At 39.6% G+C, this 20,733-nt stretch overlaps 1 protein-coding gene across 2 annotated transcripts in view; it reads left to right on the top strand.

The window, feature by feature from the left end:
- The window catches only part of ARAP2 (ArfGAP with RhoGAP domain, ankyrin repeat and PH domain 2), a 198,016-nt gene that overhangs the window by 50,434 nt on the left and 126,849 nt on the right, over window positions 1-20,733 (top strand). For both annotated transcript variants that reach the window (XM_074992587.1, XM_074992588.1), the window contains 2 exons: window positions 2,328-2,448; window positions 7,219-7,397. In XM_074992587.1, coding sequence (XP_074848688.1) covers window positions 2,328-2,448; window positions 7,219-7,397 — 300 coding nt within the window. The remainder of the gene's footprint in view (window positions 1-2,327; window positions 2,449-7,218; window positions 7,398-20,733) is intronic.

Raw genomic sequence — 20,733 nt, 5'->3', positions numbered from 1 at the left:
TTGCTAATGAGGTGCTGCATATGCATGTCAGTGCCTCATTAGCATCTTCCAAACTGTCTCATTACTATGCCCCTCCCAGGAGGAGGGGCCGAGTGTAGACATAGCCAAGATGAGGTGGTCAGAGGAAAGGTAACATTTTAGCAGTTTCTAATTGCAGAGCTCTTTTCATCATTAGCCTGTCTTCTCTGGTATATTGACCAAGTAAAGAACTTCCAGTCCCAAATACAATAGGAATAAAAATGCCATCCCAGAACTTCCAATAATAATAATAATAATAATAATAAATAATAAGGTCTAGCAGTGGTGTAGCTAGTCAGAGCTACACCACCAGTTCTGGTAGCCAGGATTACCAAAGTCTTGCATTTTATAAACTCCTGTTTGAAGTTGCTTAGAGGTTCCTAAAATTTGACCTTTGCCACTTGCCGGGTCTAATCTCCGCTCTCAGTGGATGTAAATGTTCAAATCTGGCAAAATATATTTGTGATTCTTAGTCACAGAAGACTGCACAAATGTGTTACTTGTGGGGGAAAGGATCAAGACAAAAAGAAAAGTGAGTTTTTTTTTTTTTTTTTTTTTTTTTTTTTTGTAAAGTAAACACTTCTGTAAGGTGCCACAGGACTTTTGTTGTTTATGAAATTAGCAATTTGATCAAGAAATTCTGCTACAGTACCTAACATAGCCAGTAGATGTCTGCAAACACCAGAACATAGTTATATCAGAGTGCCTTTAGAAAGGGCATCTATTATTGGAGTTTGTTACCTTATGATTCCACTTTGTGAAATGTAAAGAAACTTTAATACAGCACCCAATTTTTCTGACAAATGAATAGCTTTTGTGTTAAAATCCCTTTTCAAAGAAAATATAGCCTTAATGATGTGTTTCTCTGTGTGTAATCCCCTATTTCATTGTGCTGACAAACCAAGATTAAATTTCCAAAACAGTTATTTCTCACATAATTGTAGAAATGTTTGCTTGAAATTAAATGCATCATTTTTATTGCATCATTATTTTTGATATATTGAAATTGTCCAAACAGCCTTCATTGAAAAATATATATATATATGCTTAAAAGGGAAAATCATGAGACGTGGCACATCTTTACATAGATCAGTAATGAAGTGAATAAATAGAAAATATTTTCAGTTGGGCACTCAGAATTTAAACTAAAATATTATATGTTGAATAGAGACATCGGATATAATTTTATAATAAAATATCTAGGTCAAAAATTATTGTAGCTAAGGATATTTTGTGGGAAACTGACTGGATTGTTTCCAGTCAGAAATATGTTGCTTTCTCGGTTGTTAAATGCGAGAAGCATATTTGAGTTGTTCTAATCGGAAGGCAGATTGACCCATGTGTAGTGGGGTTGGAAATATCCAAGCTCTGATGCCAAATGGATTTGAAGATGTATATTCTCAATGCTAATGTTCTGATTTCCCTGCATGTACTCTCCATGTCTCAGCACTGGAGTTTGAATACTAGTGACCTGTGGTCCGCTTGGTGTAACAGATGGCTTGAGCTGTTTAGTTTGTGTTACAACAAAACAAAGGGTAGTGCTAAACTGTTGTAGATTTTCTCTTTCCTTCGCCATTTTGGGCCTCTCGTTCCAAACACTGTTTTGGACTCAGAAACCTGTATCCCCACCAGATCAGAAGTACTGGGACTCCCAGACATTTTTTTGTCATGTTAAGGAGAAGACAGCCTCTTCGCTTGCAGAGAGATTCCCTGGTTCTTTGTTCTTTTGGTGCCGTTTTGCAGTGTGGTCCCTCCTGTCTCTCTCTCCATTTCAATGTCAAGCTTACAGTAAAATCTGTGACTCTCTTCTTTCACTGACTGACTATGTGGAAAATACCTTCCTGGTGTTATGATGACTGGGGGAAAAAGCTGACTTTTTTGTTTTTCTGGTACTGCTAAATGAATCAGCTTCGTCTGTGTAGCTGATGTTTCCTGAAGTCCTAGGGATAGCCAAGACGGTGGGAAACAGCAGTAAATTACACTTGTCTACTGTCAGGCTGACAGTGAAATTTTGGAATATGGTTTTATGTAACTGGAGACTTATAAAATGTTTTTACTGTATATGGCTCATATACATGTAGGGAGTCAGATCTCTTAGAAGGGGGCAGGTGTGGGCAGCTATGTAAGGGTGAAATTAGTTTGACATAGCAAACTAAAGGGGCAGAAGTACTTCAGTAATACATACAGCTTATCAATAATGGAGTACACTGAATTATTATGTGAACTTTACAGGGAATAATGGCATACATCTGAATAGAACTGCTAACCATTTTATGAAGTTGTATTAACTGTTTCTGTTTTTGGCGTAGGAAGTGTACTCTAAGGGAATAATCCTGCTCTCTGCAATAGCTACAGTCAGACTCATTGGTGAAAACAAATTTGAAGTTGTCACTGCTCATAGGACTTTTGTCTTCCGGGTCGAAAAGGAAGGTAAGCAGAGCACAAACATACATGAGAAATGCCAACAGATTATATTGGTGGCTTTGGGTAAATAACATTCCTAAAACCAGTGCTTTGTTTTTTTTCGTTGTATGCGTATTGTCACAGTTCTAGCAAGGGTCATTGAGGTCCAGCCGTCTTGGGCTCATATGTTGAAGGTTTTTGTGCCGCATTTTATTCCATACCCTTGGATGCATTCCCTTCCAACTACAGGGCGGAGTGTTATCAAACAGACCAAAGTTAGTCTGAAGACCAAGTCTTGGGGTCTTCTGTTCAATTTAGCCCTAGAACTGTTTGACAGAGGTTGCCTTAGCCTGAGTTTTTCCTTCCCTAGTACCAAATGCCTTTCCTGTAGCCCAAACTGCCTGTGTTAAAGGCTTGCTTACCTAAAGCCCTTCCTTCTGGGACTGATGGCTCAGATACACTCTTTGAAGTGGGTTGGGTATCTTTACTGGCCTGTGGAGTGCTCTGCATTCTCCCATTGCTACTGTATGGGAACATAATATCATTTCAGGAGACAGTTAAAAAGGGTCGTGATCAGCGTTCCCTCTAAACTGGCCACTTGGGTGGCTGCCCAAGAGAGATTCAGGTGCCACCCAACTGATTAGCAGAGCACCCACGGCTACCCTCATTGAGCAGTGTGTGTTTCCCTTGGTGGTGCACATCCACACATACCTTGGAATACATAGCAAAATTTATTCTGTCCACAGACAGGAAAAAAAATAGAGGGAGCACCAGAAAAAATCTCTTCTACTGCTGTGTAAACTAGAAATGTAGTTTCTGCCTAACTTATGCCCTTAAATGCAAATTTGTGCTTTAATCAGATTTGCTGGAACATGGTGATTGTTTTATATTGTTTGGCTAACTCTTTGGAAGTTTTCAGTTGTAGAAATCCCAGTTGAAACTACTGTATTGATTAGAAAGGTATATAAAGGTATTTTCCAGAACTTTTTTTCTGATGCCATAAAGCATTTTTTTTGGCGGGGGAGGGGCATATTCTTTAACATTTATTCATCCTATTTATAATCTCTGTACTCTGTGATTTTATATTAAGCAGTGACTCAGTGTAGAGGACAATGAGCAAAATGAAGCTGATGTCTTGGATATGGAGATCAAAGAAATCTAGGTTGGGTTTTCTGGTGGCTTATATTTACTGTCACATATACAATGTTTCCAATGGAGTTTGTTGTGGTGAACAAGCTTAAACTTAAACCTGAGGCCAGAGTAATTTCTTGTGGATTTTTCAGTCATTAACCTGTAGACTACATTTTGTAAAATCAATACCAGAAAGTATGTGCATCTTGAGTTATTTATGAAAGCATCCAGTAACAATGGAATATTAACTAGATTGTATTTATATATGTAAAGCAGTGTACACTAGCACCACTGTAGTTAAAAATCTGTCAGTATTTCTGTTATCAATGCCTATTTTTATAGGGTTATCGCTTGGCTGGAAACATTTGCTCCAAGCTGTAACTTTGATTGCAGCATCCTGGGCTGTGGAAAAAAATCCTAATCGGATTTGGCTCAAATAACTACAGGCACTTTTACATTGTTGGTTTGCTTAAAAATAGGTCTGCAATTTTTTTAAAGAGGGTTTTTGTTTAATTGTTGGTCAAAAATATTTTTGTTGTAACATAAAGGGCCATAATCTGCTTTATGTACTGATGCCTTTGGATAGTAAGAAAACACAAATTAATGGTTAATGCTAAGTTTTTGAAGTGTTTCCTCTGTGTGCCCTAAGACAAACATTTTTATGTGGGCTACAAATTGCATTTTTCTTAAATGTGTGACCCTCTTTGACAGACCAGCCTGCTTAACAGCTGTAGACTTACTGTTCTGTGCAGGCTTTGAGCACATAATATGGTCCATGCCAGTCACTAGAAGCATTTGAAGTCAGTAATTTATACACCCAGTTTCTGTTGCCTGGGTGTTTACTAGCTGTTCCTGAACCAATAACAACTTCCATTCATTTGTTTGTGGTTAGAAAATATTCACATCCTATTTACAAGGGTGCCAGCCATTTGTGGTTTTGCATTACGCATTCAAGGGCAGGATATTTCAAATATATTTCGGTCCAAGGGTGGCTTTTGAATGCTTCACTGTGAGCATATCAAAGCATGAGTGTGTTTTCTATTGGCCACCTACGTCACTTGTTATAGTTTCTGGATTGGGAGATCATTAAACTTTATAAACAGAAGGTAGGGCTAAATAAATCTCAGTTGTCTGATTCTCTCATGGCTTGTCTACATGCCCCGTTAGCAGAGTGCTGCTACCAGCAGTGCTATGCTAGTGACTGTTCACGAAATTGCAAATGGAGGACCATTAGTACAAATTGCAAATGGGTGCTGTCAGTACAGAGGCCATGTGGTTGTGCCTCTGCTGGCTAAGCCTGTCCCGCTGTTGCCAGTCCCTTTCAGGCATAAGGGACTGGTGACAGGTGGGGGGTTAGCCAGGAGAGGTACGGCCACTGTACTGCCGGCACCCCCTGCTCCCACCCACAGCAAAATTTCACTCTGCTATGCTAATTAGCCGCATGAGTTTGCAAATGGCCCTCCATTTGCAATTTCGTGAACTGCCATTAGCATAGCACTGCTGGCAGCAGCACTCTGCTAATGGGCCTTGTAGACATGACTTACAGATTTTACTTTGCTGTAGTTAAAGTTAAGTGGGTATACAAATCCTCAGGGTGATTGGGAGCATTTTGTGAAGAGTTACAGTATGAAGAAGTAAGTAGGGCATAGGACACTGAGAGTATTTTAAAGTATTTGCCTTGCCTGTTTTCCCCAGAAGGCTTTTTTTGTGGGGATGGGGAGAAACACCTGTATTTAAAAATGAGGAGGGGAGGAAAGACTAACTCAGACAGAAGTTTTGTAAGCTTTAATTTTCTTTTCTTGTCTCAGATGCACAAAGTTTGTATGTGAGCAAACTTGTGAAGTCTTAACAGTTTTAGGACCAGGACAGGAGGCTTAAGATAGTGAATATGCACTGTAGTTTGGATCATGCTTCCCAGTATGGTTAGACAGAGGCACTAGCTTTGCTTGAAAGCTAGTGCACACCAAATAGCCATGTAGTTGTGTGTAACATGGGCAGCTGTTGCTGTGTAAGTATGCATCAGGAGTCCAGACAGTTTCATACTTGGGTGGCAGTTTAAGCTCTCACTAGCTACACTACAGCACAACTAGTACAAGTCTGTTTGTGCTGGAAAGCATGCTTCCAGCTGCAGTTCAGGCACATCTAGTTTTGTTAATGAACAATGTCCCGATCCACTTTGAAATCTGAATTTTGTCTGATTTAATTTGAGTAGAATTCAGTATCGTTTTAGGAAAACTCTTCGTATATTAATTCAGCTGCATCGAGAGAAATGTTGAAATACTATGTAATGCACCCACTGATCTTTTGAAGTATTGTTTAAAAAGGACAATGCACACTAAGACGTGTACTTTCAATGCCCTCCCTGATCTGTCAGGATGTTGTTCTCCTCTTTAAGACCCGTACATGACACCTCTTCTAAGTTGAAGTCCATAAAAATGGAGTTAAACAGACAGACATTTATTTATTTGCTCAGCCTTGCTCTGCCACACACCTTCAGCTGAACAATACATTTTTTGCTTATCTAATTGTTGTAATCCTCGCTCTTCCTCCCACGTTTGCACCCTGTCATTTTGTCACCCTCTCTTTGCATTTCTGAGGACAGCTAATATCTATATCCCTGTGAGCTATACTTATGACTCTTTTGTAAATGATGCAACATGTTGGAGTTGGTTTTAAAAAATTGAAAGTTCAACACTAATAGTTGAAAAAAAAATTAAATTGGTTTCCAGTTGTTTCAGAATTTACTCTCTGAATTAAGTCTCCCAAAGCAAATGAAGTTAAAACTTTCATCATGTTACTGGCATAAGTGTGTGTGGGGGCAAGCCTAATAACAACTCTGATGATAATTATTATTAACATATTTCTTGTCCTCTGCAATAGCTGGGTAGAATGGATGCGTGAGCGACTCAGTAGAATTTTATTAGTTCAGATACTTTTTTAGCTGTGTAAGCTGTTCAATTAAAAATGAATGCAAAGGGTATCCAAACAGGCATGTCCTAAATTCCTTTGGATAATGCAGACTTTAATGATCTATACTTTAATGAAATAGATTGTAAACTGCAAAATATTTTGCATAAAAACTTTAGCTGTATTTATCAACAATATATAGGCCTAAATTTTCAGGAGGTGCTGTTGATTTTGAATGCCTGAATTTTTGGATACTTGGCTTGAGATGGTGTACTTTGACCATATTTCCATAGTTTGGATTCTCTGCTTTCTGAGGCCCTTTTAAGTTGGTTCAAGGTGGGCACCCAAAAATAACTAGTCATGTTTTGAGAGACATTGTGGGCAAGTCTTTCCCTGATATATGTTCATGTTTATTCTTTTTCATTCCCTTCCTTCACAGAAATATCCACAGTTAAATTAGGACAAGAAACCCGAGGAAAATAAACCTTTATGTCAATGATTATCTAATAGGATTAGAAAAAGGCTTTCCAGCTTCACAGTCTGTCCTAGAATTGTCTAGAACAGTGAGTCTAGCATTTAGTTCTAAGTCATTTAATATACACAATAGAATGCCAGGTTACATAGACTGTTGGTTTGATCTGGTATGGCATTTCAAAAGAACTAGGATATATTCCTGGGTGCATGTGTGAGGGCAGAGGGGAAGCTGAAGTTTTGCAGGAACATGCTGTATTTGTGTAATTTCCTTTTCTTTTTCATTAGATGAAAGGATTGACTGGATTAATACAATGCTTAGTGCCTTGCAAGCGCAGTCTCAAACCTCACAAATTCGAACTTCTAAGAATCCTGAGAAAAGTGGATACCTGGAACTAAAAGGATACAAATCCAAAATCTTTACTTTGCTTCAGGGGAGCAATGTGTGGCTCTGTAAAAACGAACAGGTAAATGTTTTCATACGTGTTTGTGAATTAATATTTGCAAAAGTGATAAAACTTGTGAGTTGGAAAGTGTCACTTATTGGGTGGTCACATTTTAGCTGCCTAAGAACTAAAACTTTGAAGAGTGGTATTAGAAGGCTTTTAAAGGGGTAATTCATGCTAACCTAATTATGGTGCCAGGGCAAACCTCATACACAAAGGCTTGATAGGGATTCAGTGTCTGTCCTTTTTCTGGTTAAAATCTGTGTTTTTCCTATCATGGTTCCATGTTGCAAATAAGAATCAGGACAGTCAATAGGGCTGGTCAATTTGTTATTTATCCTCATTGCCTTCTTCTCTGTGAAGCTTCCTAGATTTGTGCTGGGGACCTATCTAGTATTTGGGATTAACTCCCACTGTTCTTTCCCAGGATATGGATGTCCACTGAGATTTGAGAAGGAGTTTCCCTCTTTAGACTCCTGTGCAATCTAATTGATTCAGGCACAAATAGTGGCCCAGTGCATTGGTTTTATCGTAGGCTTATCCCAGTGATAACTCATGCTGTGGATGAGATAATGAGCTGACTCGTAGCTACATCTATTTCTTATTTTGATACAAGTTGAACCTCTGTAGTCCAGCACCTTTGGGACCTGATTGGTGTCAAATGAGAGAGTTTGTCAGACCATGGGAGGTCAGTATTGTCTAGCATAATTACCAACGCTACTGCTTACTGGGTTCTTAGAGGACATTTAGGGGTAAATTAGAGCTAGCTGCACAGACCACTGACAGCCAGGGCAGGTGGCTGTAAACAAACTTTCTGGGACCATGGGAAACATGATAAGTGGACATCCAGCTAGCTAAAATCATGGTGGACCATAGATGTTGCTGAACAAGAGTGTGCCAGACTAGAGAGGTTCAACCTGTATTTTTTGCTGGAGAGGAGGTTTGTTCTGAAACGTTTAGTGAGGAAGAATGAGTCATGTTAGCTGGCCTCTGACACATTTAGCATCTCCATCATGATTCAGCCATGACCACTGTAACTAGTAGGTGTTCAGTAAGGTATGTTTATTTCAATAAAAGTTAAGGCTAGTGGCCTTTTTAAATCAAACATTTGTCCGTACACCAAGTGGCAGTGGGAATGCATGCAGTGGCTTGATCGTTGTCACTCCCCACAGCAAAAAGGTCCCAATCCTGCAACACTTTTATATCGGTCATCTTCGGGGCAATTCCACGGGGAGAACAGAACATGCCTGAATGCAACAGGTTGCAGGACTGGGACTTCTTTTTTGAGGCTTATGGTCCTCCAAGTAATAGCTTTAGCTAAAGCTGTAGCACCAGCTGTTTGTCATGCTCCTGTTTTCAATCAAACACATACAACTTTGTACCACTCCAATATACCTGCTACGTTGTCATCAATCTAACACCTGTTATCCAGATAGCATTGGGGTAGGTCTTTCGTGGTGAGTGGCACTAATGTTCTACGTGCTTCTTTCATGAAGCTTTTAAGTGAAAGGTGGGTACAAGCCAACGCTGCACTGAATAAGGAAGGGACAAACAGGAGTTTAGAGCCATCCTCGTTTATACCTCTAAGATAAGCTGTTACTTAGAACTGAAACATTAAACAGTTTTTAAAATGTTTCTGGCTGCAGTGCTGTCTCTGTTTTTAGAACTGAGCTGATTTTGCTAAAGAAATGCATTTTTCAAGTATAACGAGAAATCCTGTTGCGCTTTATAGACTAACAGATATTTTGGCGCATAAGTGTTCATGGGCAAAGACCTGCTTCATCAGATGCATGAGTGGGGGTTCCAGAGGAGGGTTTAAATATATAGGCTTATGAAAAGGAGGGAGTCCCATTCAAGAGGGGGGCCAGACTAACTCAGCTATCCCTCTGATATTTTTCAAGTATCTGACTTTTAACCTTCAAGTACAAAGGCAGATACATTTATAAAGGCAAATCATACAAATGTGAGACCAGATTTGAAAATTGTATAGCCCCTCCCACCCCCCAGTTGGGCTCAGCAGTTTGAAAGTTGTTCAGGACTCAGTGGTTCACAATGAATGGAAACCCTGGGTTGCTGAGCTCTTTTGAAAATCTGGTCCTAGATGATGTTATCTGCATTTGACTATGCCAGCAACCTGGGGGGCCTGGTTTAATTTCCCTCTTCTCCAACTTATTCTTCAGTAATTTAATTTTTTTTAAATTAAGGATAGGAGAATACACAAAGCCCCCATACCTCTGTCAAATTTATTTAGAAGATCAAGAATGAGTTTTCAGTTAACATGCTTCTGGCTGTTATGTTTTATTCATGCTCGAGCTTACTGTTCTTGTGGGGTTTTCCCCTGTTTGTGGCTATAATATTCTTTTTTCTGACTTCCCTTAAATCACCTAATTTTTTCATTATTTTTCTTTCGTCTTTCCCCATGTGTTTTTGATGTTTACTACCTTTTCTTATTTATTTTAATTTTTACTCTTTCTTCTCTGTGCAACTTTTTTTCTTGTTTTTCCCTGTCAGCCAGCAGTCATTCAAAATAGTGTGAAAACAAGCTGTTGTGCTGTTTCTATTTGTTATGTTTTTTCTGTGGCAAGACATTTCACTCTCTGGTGTCACAGGAACAGAAATTCGTTTAAAGGGATGGAGAGAGTTAGGGAATTCCTTGAACATAGTGCATAATATATGAGTGTAAGGGAAATAAATACAGCAACTTAACTACAAGTTAAATAGTATGAATGGAACATGCCTGTCTTCAGCTGGAATTCGTTGGTGTCACAAGCTCCCTCAGCCCTCCTCTGTAAAGCCACAAATCTGTTAAATTGGTCCTAAATGCTGGATCCCATGTGCTTTTAAACTCCTGAATCTGGGTAGTGATTTTTTTACTGTTCCTAGCTCTGCATCTCTCAGACATACTCCTAGGTGCAGACACTATATTTGACTCTCAACAGCTTAGCCTCTTTAGATCCCGTAACTAGCTCAACAGCCTTTCTTAGCTGTTCAGCCTGTTACTCTGAACTCTCCATGGTTTTGGGTGCTCTGAACTTTGCACTCAAAACCTTAAGGCACAGCAAGGCAGATAAGCAAATACACTAACGCCCTGAGTTACGTGGGGGTTGTGTTCCTCCCAACCCCCGTGTAACTCAAATTTTGCGTAAGTTGGCAGAAAGGGCCCCTGCCGCCTCCTCTGAGCCCCTAGGAGCCTGGAGGCAGGTGCAGCAGCACCTGGTCACTTTCCAGGCTCCCACTCAAGGGAAGGGAGCCAGGAGTCAGGGGCCGGTTAGTTTCCTGGCTCTCTGGGGCAGAAGTGCTTCCTCCTCCTTCCTTCTCCTCCTCCTCTCCTTCCAGCAGTGGAATCCCCCAGCTTCCCGCAGCTGAGGAAAGCCGGTGAAATCCACGGGGGCTGCTCCTTTCAGCGCTCTGCTGCCAGCTCAAAGCGCTGGAGCCAGCGGCAGAGTACTGAAAGGAGCAGTGCTGCAGCTTCCCCCTGGCTTCCCCCAGCTGGGGGGAAGCTGTATCTTCCCAGGCTCCATCCGCCTGCTCCCCCCAGCTAGGGGAAGCAGGTGGCTGGAGCCTGGGATTTTGACATTCGTGTTAACACAATTCATGCGTATGTCGAAATCGCGTAAACTGGGGGTTTACTGTACTGGCCTAGGAAGGGAAATGATCAGCCTCCGTCACTCTACTCTTAAGTAGTTCGGAAACACAGAAATAGTTAAGGCTGCCATATCTGACCTTTCAAAAAAGAGGACACGTCTCAGAGGGAGTATATCTGTATCAGTGTCTCCCAACTCACATTACTACAGTGCAAGTTGGTAGATACTGATACAGAAACACTCTTTTTCAGCGGTATCCTCTCTTTTATATGGTAACTCTGTTGATTGTTGAAAAACAACAAACAATCCTGCTGGTATTCATCAGTTTCTATAGACACTAGACAGCCATTCCTGCTTTCTCCCTCTTTAGCCTATTGCGCTTGCATGTGGTTGTGCATAGAAGCTTCCCACTTTTTAAAAGTCTGTCCCCTTTTTTGTCCTGGTGGTTTAGCTCAGTGATTTGGGGCTCTGCTCTTGCCCCAGTTCACTTCTGTGCAGAGTTATTGGCACTGCTGGTAGCAAACCTATTGTTCTAGTAGGGGAAAGTTATTGAACACTGTGACTGTGTCCTAGCTTCTTAGCCACAGTGTTTCTTCCACTGGGAATCAAGTCCCTGCTGCAGAATGGATGTTCTAATCCACAAAGGAAACTGTAATGTGAAAGCTGCAATAGAAAGTAGAGCATCTGAAACAAAATGGGGCGTACAAAATAAAATGACCCATTTTAACAGAGAAGCAGCTGTGTCCTCAAACTGCCATGTATACTCTGGAATATGTGAGCCCAGAAAAGAGAAAAAAGCTTGGGAAATGTGCAATGCAAAACCAGGTTGGGCGTATGGTCTGTGCCCATCAATTTAGTTATTTAAGAATTTTATGTGAAGAAAGTATTTTGTAGCAGCTTTGAAAGACTGTCCCCCAGTTCTGATTTTTGTTGTCTGTTTGGTTGTCAAGAGGGATGACTTCATTCTTTAAAAATACTTCTTATTTTATTGTACTTCTTCCTATACAATCAATACTTCCGTTTTGATTTCATTTAAAGTTCAGACACAAATGATGCTTCAGCATGTTTCTTGCAATGTTTAATTGAAGAAGAAAATAAATAATACAGCCTTGAAACCAGTAGAGTGCTCTAGTGTTCTAAAAATGTGTCTTTTGTGAGAGTCTGTATTCTACCCAATAATTACCAGGCAAATATGCTCAGGAATGTCCTTGTATCCTCGTCATATTGGAATTCACATCCATACTAGAACTTCACCCACAGTGACTTAGAGGGGTTTATTATAACTGCAGTTTTAAAATAAGCTATTTAGTTATCTTGCTTGTCTTGAAATGAGAGCAGATCTAGTTTGATTTATTGATTTATATTACACTTGATAGAGAAAAGTCCAGCTGCACTTTACAGGATTTTTGCTTGTTTTGGAAAGTAGAGGACCATCTGAGCCAAAATGCCAGATCCTAATATAATCACCATGAACTTTGTGAAGTTCAGATTGAGATCAGAACTTCATGTCTCAGGTCTATTTCTAGTTTGAAAAGAGATGGGTTTAGGGGGAGCTTCTGTCAGTGATATACTGCTGCTATGAAACCATCAATTTCTTAGTCTGCGTACATAGTGTGGATTTCTTAAACTCCCTCAATGGAGCAAAAGTGAAAAAGAGAACATACAGAATCAATTTACTCAGCCCATAATTTACTGAGGTTCCCATTTCTATTTTAAAACTGTTTGTGCCCAAATTGGTGGTGTGCTTCATCCTTTGGGATGGCTTAAGTCAGCGTGTGAAATGTCAGTTTACTGTGATCGTAGTGTTGGTAAGCCCATCTCTCACTGAGCTGTAGGAGAAGCTTCCGGTGGACACTTAAGTGTGGAAGTTCTCCCTGACAGAGCAAAGTGTCCATGTGGATTTGGGAGGTGAAGATCTTTGTCAGTAGCTTGGAGAAGGGGAGTTAAATGGGAATTTCCTCTACCGTTTATCTCTGTCTCTAATGATCCAGACTATGATTCAGCAATTAGTGACTTGTAATGTTGGAGGAGCTATCAAAGGGATAGTGGAACAGTGTGTGACTGTGCGTAGCTGTCTGTGTTCCATGATGAACTTCAGATTAATATCTGAACTTTCTCTTGAATCCAAGATGTCTAATTTTTTTTGTTACTTTTAATGGGATTTTATTCCTAATAATCACAGAGAGTTTGTTTTAAAGGCAAAAAGGATATACTCTGTAAGAGACAAAAACTTTAGTTGTTGCATTGAGTGTATCAGTGGGTTTGTGTGCAACAACTTACACCTCTGCTTTAATTGTCTCCTTATGTCTTAAATGGAGTAAGAGATGATTAAATCTCTTGCATATGAAACAACTGTTTTTGTTGAGTTAGCAGAAAGGGCAGTAAAACCTGATCAGCATCTATTTAGGGCTAGGTCAAACATCCAGTATTAGCTGTATAGAGTAAGAAGAACCAGATAAAGGTGCAAGTTAGTGGTGTAATATTTAATTAGTTTAATGGTTAACCTACTAAATGAGGAGGTTGGTTTGAGGGGAAGGGCGCTCCCGCCTGTCTGGGTGGATGGTGCCCCCCACCATGGACAGGGCTGCTCTCACTATGCTAGAGTGTCCCTGCCCATGGTGCGCCCAGGGTCACTGCAGACTAGGGCACTTCCAGCTGGGCTGGAGTGCATTCCCCACCCACCACTGCAATGCTCTAGAGCTGGGCCTACTGTGGATGAGGACAGCTCCTGCCAGGCTGGAGTGTCCCTATCTATGGCATGCCCAGGGCTGCCACAGACCACAGTTGCTCTGGCCAGACTGGGCAGCCCCCATTGGTTAATTGTAACCAGTAAACCTCATCCATCTTGAGTGACACTTGCCGGTTAAGCATTAACATCTCAAGTGCAAGTGGAAGTTAGGTTGAACAAGTCCTAGAAGGTAAGGAACCTTATACTTGATGTGGCAGGAGAAGGGGAAGACACTTAAATAGGATGGAAGAAATAATAGATGACGACTGCTTTGGCAGGCATGGTTTTAATAAACTAGAGGTGACAGGTACAAAAAAAAGAACTCTGAAAGGAGGATTGATTAAGCTTAGTGACAATTTAGCAACTATAAAGGAAGGTTTTAGCAGTGGAGTAATGGGGAAAACATGAATAAAAAAGGAAAAGGGGATAGGAGCTAGAGAGCCAAGGAAGTCATGGCCCCTTTCTGTGTGATTCCGGTTAATTAACAGTTCGGAAGCTGTAAACATTTTTGGAACCACTTTGCTGTTAGCAGGTATGGGAAGTTCAACTAGCACAGCAAACAGAGTTAGGGGGTGTAGGACATTGACTATTTCTCAGTTAATAGAATCACAGGGCTGGAAGGGACCTCAGGAGGTCATCTAGTCCAGCCCCCTCCTTCAAGCAGGATCAATCCCAGCCAGGACCTTGTCAAGCAGGGATTTAAAAACCTCCAGAAATGGAGAATCTACCTCTAAGGAGGAGTGTAAAAATACGGCTGGAGAATGCCAGGGAGTAGTCAGGAAAGCAAAAGCGCAATTGGAACTGCAACTGGCAAGGAATGTGAAGGATAACAAGAAGGATTTCTACAGGCATGTTGACAATAACCGGGTTATCAAAGAAGGCGTGGGGCCATTACTGTATGAGAGAGGTAACCTAGTGACAGATGATGTAAGAAAAGCTGACGTACTCAATGCTTTTTTTGCCTCCATCTTCAGGGACAAAGAGAGCTCCCACACTACAGTGCTGGACAATGCGGTGTGGGAAGGTGGAGGGCAGACATCTGTGGGGAAGGAACGAGTTATGAGTTATCTAGAAAACCTAGCTGTGCAAAAATCCATGGGTCTGGGTTTAATGCACCCAAGGGTACTGAGGGAATTGGCAGATGTCATTGCCGAGCCTTTAACCATTATCAGGATAGATCCCAGATGACTGGAAAAAGGCAAATGTAGTGCCCATATTTTAAAAAAAGGAAAGAAGGACAATTAAGGGAACTGTAGACCAGTCAGCCTTACTTCAACCCCTGGGAAAATAATGGAGTGGATCCTCAAAGAATCCATTTTGGAGCACTTGACAGAGGGGAAAGTGATCAAAAGTAGCCAACGTGGATTCACCAAGGGCATGTCCTAATTCCTTTAGCGAGGCATCAGACAAAGTGAGCTGCAGACCAGCAAAGCTTATGCCAGAATAAATTTTAGTCTTTACTGTGTCACAGGACTCCCCATTGTTTTAGTTCATTTAGATGTCTCTCAGTAGTTTGGTACTAGAGAAGTAGATTAAGGAGGAATGTGAATGAATAGATAATTGAAGAGTGTAAGTACCAAGACTGGAGAAGAATTCTTTAATGCTATATTTGAGGTTGCAAAGAAGAATAGAGAAGCAGGGAGAGCAAAGGGATAAGAGCTGGAATGGGGAAGGACAGGGAGTGGAAGGAGTTGAGATTAGGGGACGGTATAGGTATGGGGTGAGGAATGTTGAAAAATTATACAAGCAGATGATAAAAGGTCAATACCAGATTTGGAGATCGTGGAGAAGACAGGCAAAGAATAATTAGGATTGTAGAAGTATGTGTGTGTGTTTTTACTGGATTGCATGTGTGTGGTTTTGGAGATTTTGCCTTAGTGTTTTTGTGGTAATACATGGGTAATGGAAGAGGTCTGTGTTTGAAATAAAGCAACCATCTGGTTGCTGGTCAGTACCATAAACATGTAACAAAGTATTTATTTAGTTGTGTCAAGCAGAGCATGACTCCAAATTTCTCCATTTTTATCTCTTTTCTCTAAGATTTACTAAGAAGCAATCCTATTACAGGTCTGTCCTGTTTTTTGTGGCTCATCTTGGTTCAGTCTCTTTCAACATTTGGTCAGTTATGTCAGTTTTGAGGACTGTACTTGACTTGGTGATTCTGTCTCTTTTCTGTTTGGTTTGGTTTTATGAGAAGCAAACCCTATTCCAGGAACATCTGGTTTTCCTGGTATAGCCAAACCCTTATGTTGCTTTAAATTATGGTAAAAGGAAGTTGTATACCAAATTTGGTGATCCTAGCTCTTACCATTTAAAAGAAGTTTTTGATCAAAAAACCCCCCAAAACTCATGCCCACACTCTTAAAATATATTGCAGATTAAAAATATAAAGCGAACACTGTACAGTTTGTGTCATAATTGACATAAATATAATGTACAAAACATCCATAAGTATTTAAATGCATCGTATTCTATTTTAAGTGTCTTTAAAATTTTAATTGCTTAAAAGCCAAAATAATCTAACTTAATATGACATAATTTGGAGAAGGTAATATGAAATGAAGGGACTATGCTTATTCTTTGAGTTCATTTTGTCTTTGGACTTTATTTTAAAATTAGCCAAGCCTGTAGGAAGCTATAATTTGTGCTCATCTCAAAAAGTCCAGAAAATCAGTTTGTTTGTATTTTTTAAGGTCAAATGTGCCATTGATTGGAACTTGTTCTATTGAAGTGGAAGCACCGAACATCAAATGTGACCCAATCAGGGAGACAGTTGAGGTGACAGGGTTACTATTAAAATGTAGCTGTGAGGATAAATTAAATCTGTGTTCCTGGTCTTGTAACAACTCCTCAGTACCAGATTGATTTTTTTTCTATGTTTTGGGTATTCAGGATGAACAGAGATGGCTGTTAAATCAATGTGTTTATGCAATTAAAAAGTCAAAGATGGAGTCTTGAATTCAGTAAGAAATATATAAACTTTCTTTCTACTAAGAGTAACACATAATGATCCATAAAAACAAATTATAGCCTTGATGAATATGTGTTCCATGCAGACTGTATACTTCAAGTGTCAAAAATAAGAGTGAAGAAAGCTGAAATAATTAATATAAAATAGCTGAGCATGAGAAATGACATGATGACTAAACATTCACATGGAAATAAATAATCCTATTTCATACAAGTGATTTCTACACATGAAAATAATGTTACAGAATATTGTGTTCAAGTTACTGAAGATGACATCCAAAATACTGAGAAAAGTCTGGAAAGGAAGTCCTGTCATTTTCTCAGGCAACAAAAATTAAATGAAAAGATTAACATTTCTCAGGTTCAGGCTTCCTAAATTTCCAGCTTATGGTGTGAATACTGTTGGCATCTCACTGGGTGAGTGGAGGGCAGTAACAAGTGACACAATATGAGTTTGTTCTGTAAGTTGAAAAATTCTTCTATGACCAAAGGTCTCATGATTAATTGATCAAAACTAGGAAGGTTGAATGCCCAGCTTTCTAATGGCATTCTGTAGAACTCTATGATAGACTTTCTTTATGTTTGCATCTAACTACTGTGATTGTGTTCAAAATTTCAGTGTTCAGAAGGATGACTGATCAAACATAATACAGCATAAGACCATATTTACACTGCAACTGGGAGAAACCCCTGGTCCACAGACAGGTGTTAGCGAGGCTCATGCTTTGTGGCTTAAAAAAATCTGTTCAGACATTGCTCTGATGCTTTGGCTTGGGTTGGTGCTCAGGCTCTGAAGCCTAGGGAAAACATAGGACCTGCTACCTGTACAGCTATTATTTAATACGCTAGTGCAAACCTGTTGACTCAGGTTGGGTGGCTTGATCCCAGATGCAGTGTAGATACACCCTAGGGCCTCTCTGGAGAGGCGCAATGCATTACAAAAATAAAGAGGTGTCAGAGCATTTCAATCTGTGCTTTCTCTGTACTCAGAAATTAAATCTTTGGCCATTATTAATGAAGTAAGAAAATGTGTTGTTTTGTGGAAACCACATGCCCCAAATACTGTATTTTAAAACAGGAAGCAATTGGAGTCCAGAGTTCTAGAGTTAGCACTGCACTAGTATGCACAGTTTTTGCTGCTGAAATACAAAGAGTAGAACACGCATGCATTTCTTCCCTTACATTTATTTTTTAATTGCACAAACCAGTCAGTTTCTCATGTAGTTATCCATCATGGATTATACAGTCCTTTGATATTCATATGTATGCATGGGCTTACTTTATGCTTTTACTAACAGCTAGTTTTTTAATTTTTAATTTTTTTGGTTTAGTTTTTCAGAACAGTGAGACAGCACTAGTATTAATCTATGCTAGACACAGGAAAGCTTATAAATTTCAATGGAACCACATTTTGTACCCCAGTAAATACCAGCTATTCCTTTTGATGTCAACTTTCATAGGAGAGGGGTGTTTTGTAACTACAGTAAAGTTTTTATGTAGTTATCAAATTAGAGGTAATTCAGAACAGATCTGCCCAACTCCAAATGATTTGCTACATTTACAGACCTTGAATATATAAACACTACAGTGCTTGAGGTACTGATGAAATGAAATTAATGCCTTCCTGCTTCATGCTTTTAACTGAGGTGTGAAATTTCTCAGAGCAGAAACACTCAAGTAATACTGTATAGGAATTTGGTAAAATTAGAGTGCCATAGTTGTCTTAATCTCCAAATTCATTCTCTGAGAACTGAGCTTTTGTTTTGAGGACTAGTACAACATGCCATGTTTTAGGAGACACTGCACAAATTAAAATTTAAAAAGTGAACGAAGGGACAAATATCTTTTTATAATATCTGCTTTGTCTTGGGAAGGAAAAATACACAAGAGTAGTGTTATTCCATGTTAAATAGCCAAAACTAGCATCTTTCATTGTCTGTCTGCTGTTGTGAAGAGTTTTAGAATACAGTGTTCTACCTGCAGTTTTTGTTGAGGCTGTTATGCTGTTTGGCACTTTAGATCTTCTGAGTTCTATACAAATGATCTAAAGGAGATGACAGTTTTCAGCTAACAAGGAAGCACTTGCAAACCAAGGCAGCAGAAATGTAGCACTTTAAAGATTAACAAAATGATTTATTGGGTGATGAGCTTTTGTGGGACAGACCCACTTCATCAGATCAATTTCATTTCCAATACAGACTGACATTTGTAAGTACAGAGGACCAAAAAAAAAATTCCAATAAAAACTGACAAATCAAATAGGATTGAAGGAAGGGGGTGAGAGGTGGGGGAGATGTTTATTGTCCTGTCTGAGAAAATTACGAGCATCGAAGGAAGGGAAGCAGTCCTTGTAATGTGTGAGGTAGTTGATCTCTCTGTTCATACCACGTGTTAATCTGTTGAATTTGACTATGTACTCTAACTCACAAATCTCTCAATTAGATGCTCGTAATTATCTTATTTTTATCGCATTTTTTCTCTTTTTTTGGTCCTCTGTACTTATCTGTATTGGAAATGAAATTGATCTGACGAAGTGGGTCCGTCCCATGAAAGCGCATCACCGAGTAAATCATTTTTTTAGTCTTTAAAGTGCTACATTTCTGCTGCTTTGGTTTGTTGGAGTACAGATTAACACGGCTACCTCTCTGTTACTATTCAAGGAAGCACTTAATGAGAACACAGGAATGCATGGATTTGACCTATTCTTTAGATCCTGATCCTACAATCAACTTCCTGTATCCATGCAGAACCCATATGGAGTTGTGGGAATGAACAGGTCTTCCATGTGGACCTGTTTGTACAGCTGGAGTTCTCCTTTTTTACTCAGTTCTCACACACCAGTTAATTAGAGACATAAGGGCGGTGCGGTCTTCTCTTTTATTGGATGTCCTTTTGTCAGTGATAGAGACAAGCTTTTATTCTTACACAGAGCTCTTCTGTACACTCATTAATTATCTTATAATCAGTGCTCCTTCTAATCTTTTCCATTCATGTGTGGATTTTTTCCATCCCTACGTGGAATAATTTTTTCTATGCGCATCACGACGTGAAAATGAGCATCGCCAGTAGAAACAAAAACAAAGCTGTGGGTATGAGGGCTGACAGCCTCTGCAGGTCCTGGGGCAAGGTGGAAGATGGGGCCTGGCTCCACCCCTCGGAAGGGGCTGGGCTGAGAGCAGAAGGGGTAGGGCCTAGGGTGGTCAGCCCTGATAACTACTCAGACTGCAGTCCTGGCCCTTCCTCTTTCACAGCTGTGCAGAATGGCACTGCAGCACTGCTGTGGCACCTTAAAGGGAGTCAGAGCACTTATTATCTTTTTGTCTTCTGTACAGATTTTGTTTTGTTGGAGTACAGACTAACACGGCTACCTCTCAGTTACTCTATCACTGGTGCTTCATAGGAGTATCCCTGTTAGTCTGTAGCTTCACAAAAAACAAGCAGTCCTGTAGCATTTTAAAGACTAACAATTTTATTTATTAGGTAATGAACTTTGTGTCTTTTCCATGAAATCTCATTATCTAATAAATACATTGTTAGTCTTTAAGGTGCTACAGGACTGCTTGGTTTTTTTATATTCCTGTTTCGTGTATTTTATATGGTAATATTGTTCCAGTTGATGACTAACCATATACAATTATTATGCCTTATTTTCTGTAGTGGATGTTTCCTCCACCGTCCACACTTCATTCTGAATAAACAAATCACTCTCATTGCTTGTGGAGGGCATATTTAAGCTATACAGCATATTAATAATAAAGGGAGTACCATACTGTGCTTTCTCAGCAGTAATCTAGGATTCTTGCTGGTAAACTGCTACAGCAATGATCTTGAACTTTATCAAATCAAACTGAATTATTGCCTCATAAAACACTGCTGTGCTACCTCTATTACTTAAATTAAATGCATCTCCTATTGTTTTGCATATAGTGTAGTGCTAACTGTAACATTCATAACTTGTACATTTCATCTTTTAGATTGCATAACCAGTTTTACTTTATAATTCTGGAAAGTATAAAATAAAAGTCCCCATAGATTTTTTTTTTTTTCAGTTTTAACCTGAAGAATGCAATGAGTC

This window comes from Carettochelys insculpta, chromosome 4, assembly GCF_033958435.1.
Source record: "Carettochelys insculpta isolate YL-2023 chromosome 4, ASM3395843v1, whole genome shotgun sequence".
NCBI lineage: Eukaryota > Metazoa > Chordata > Testudines > Carettochelyidae > Carettochelys > Carettochelys insculpta.
This window is presented reverse-complemented; position numbering and strand designations above follow the sequence as displayed.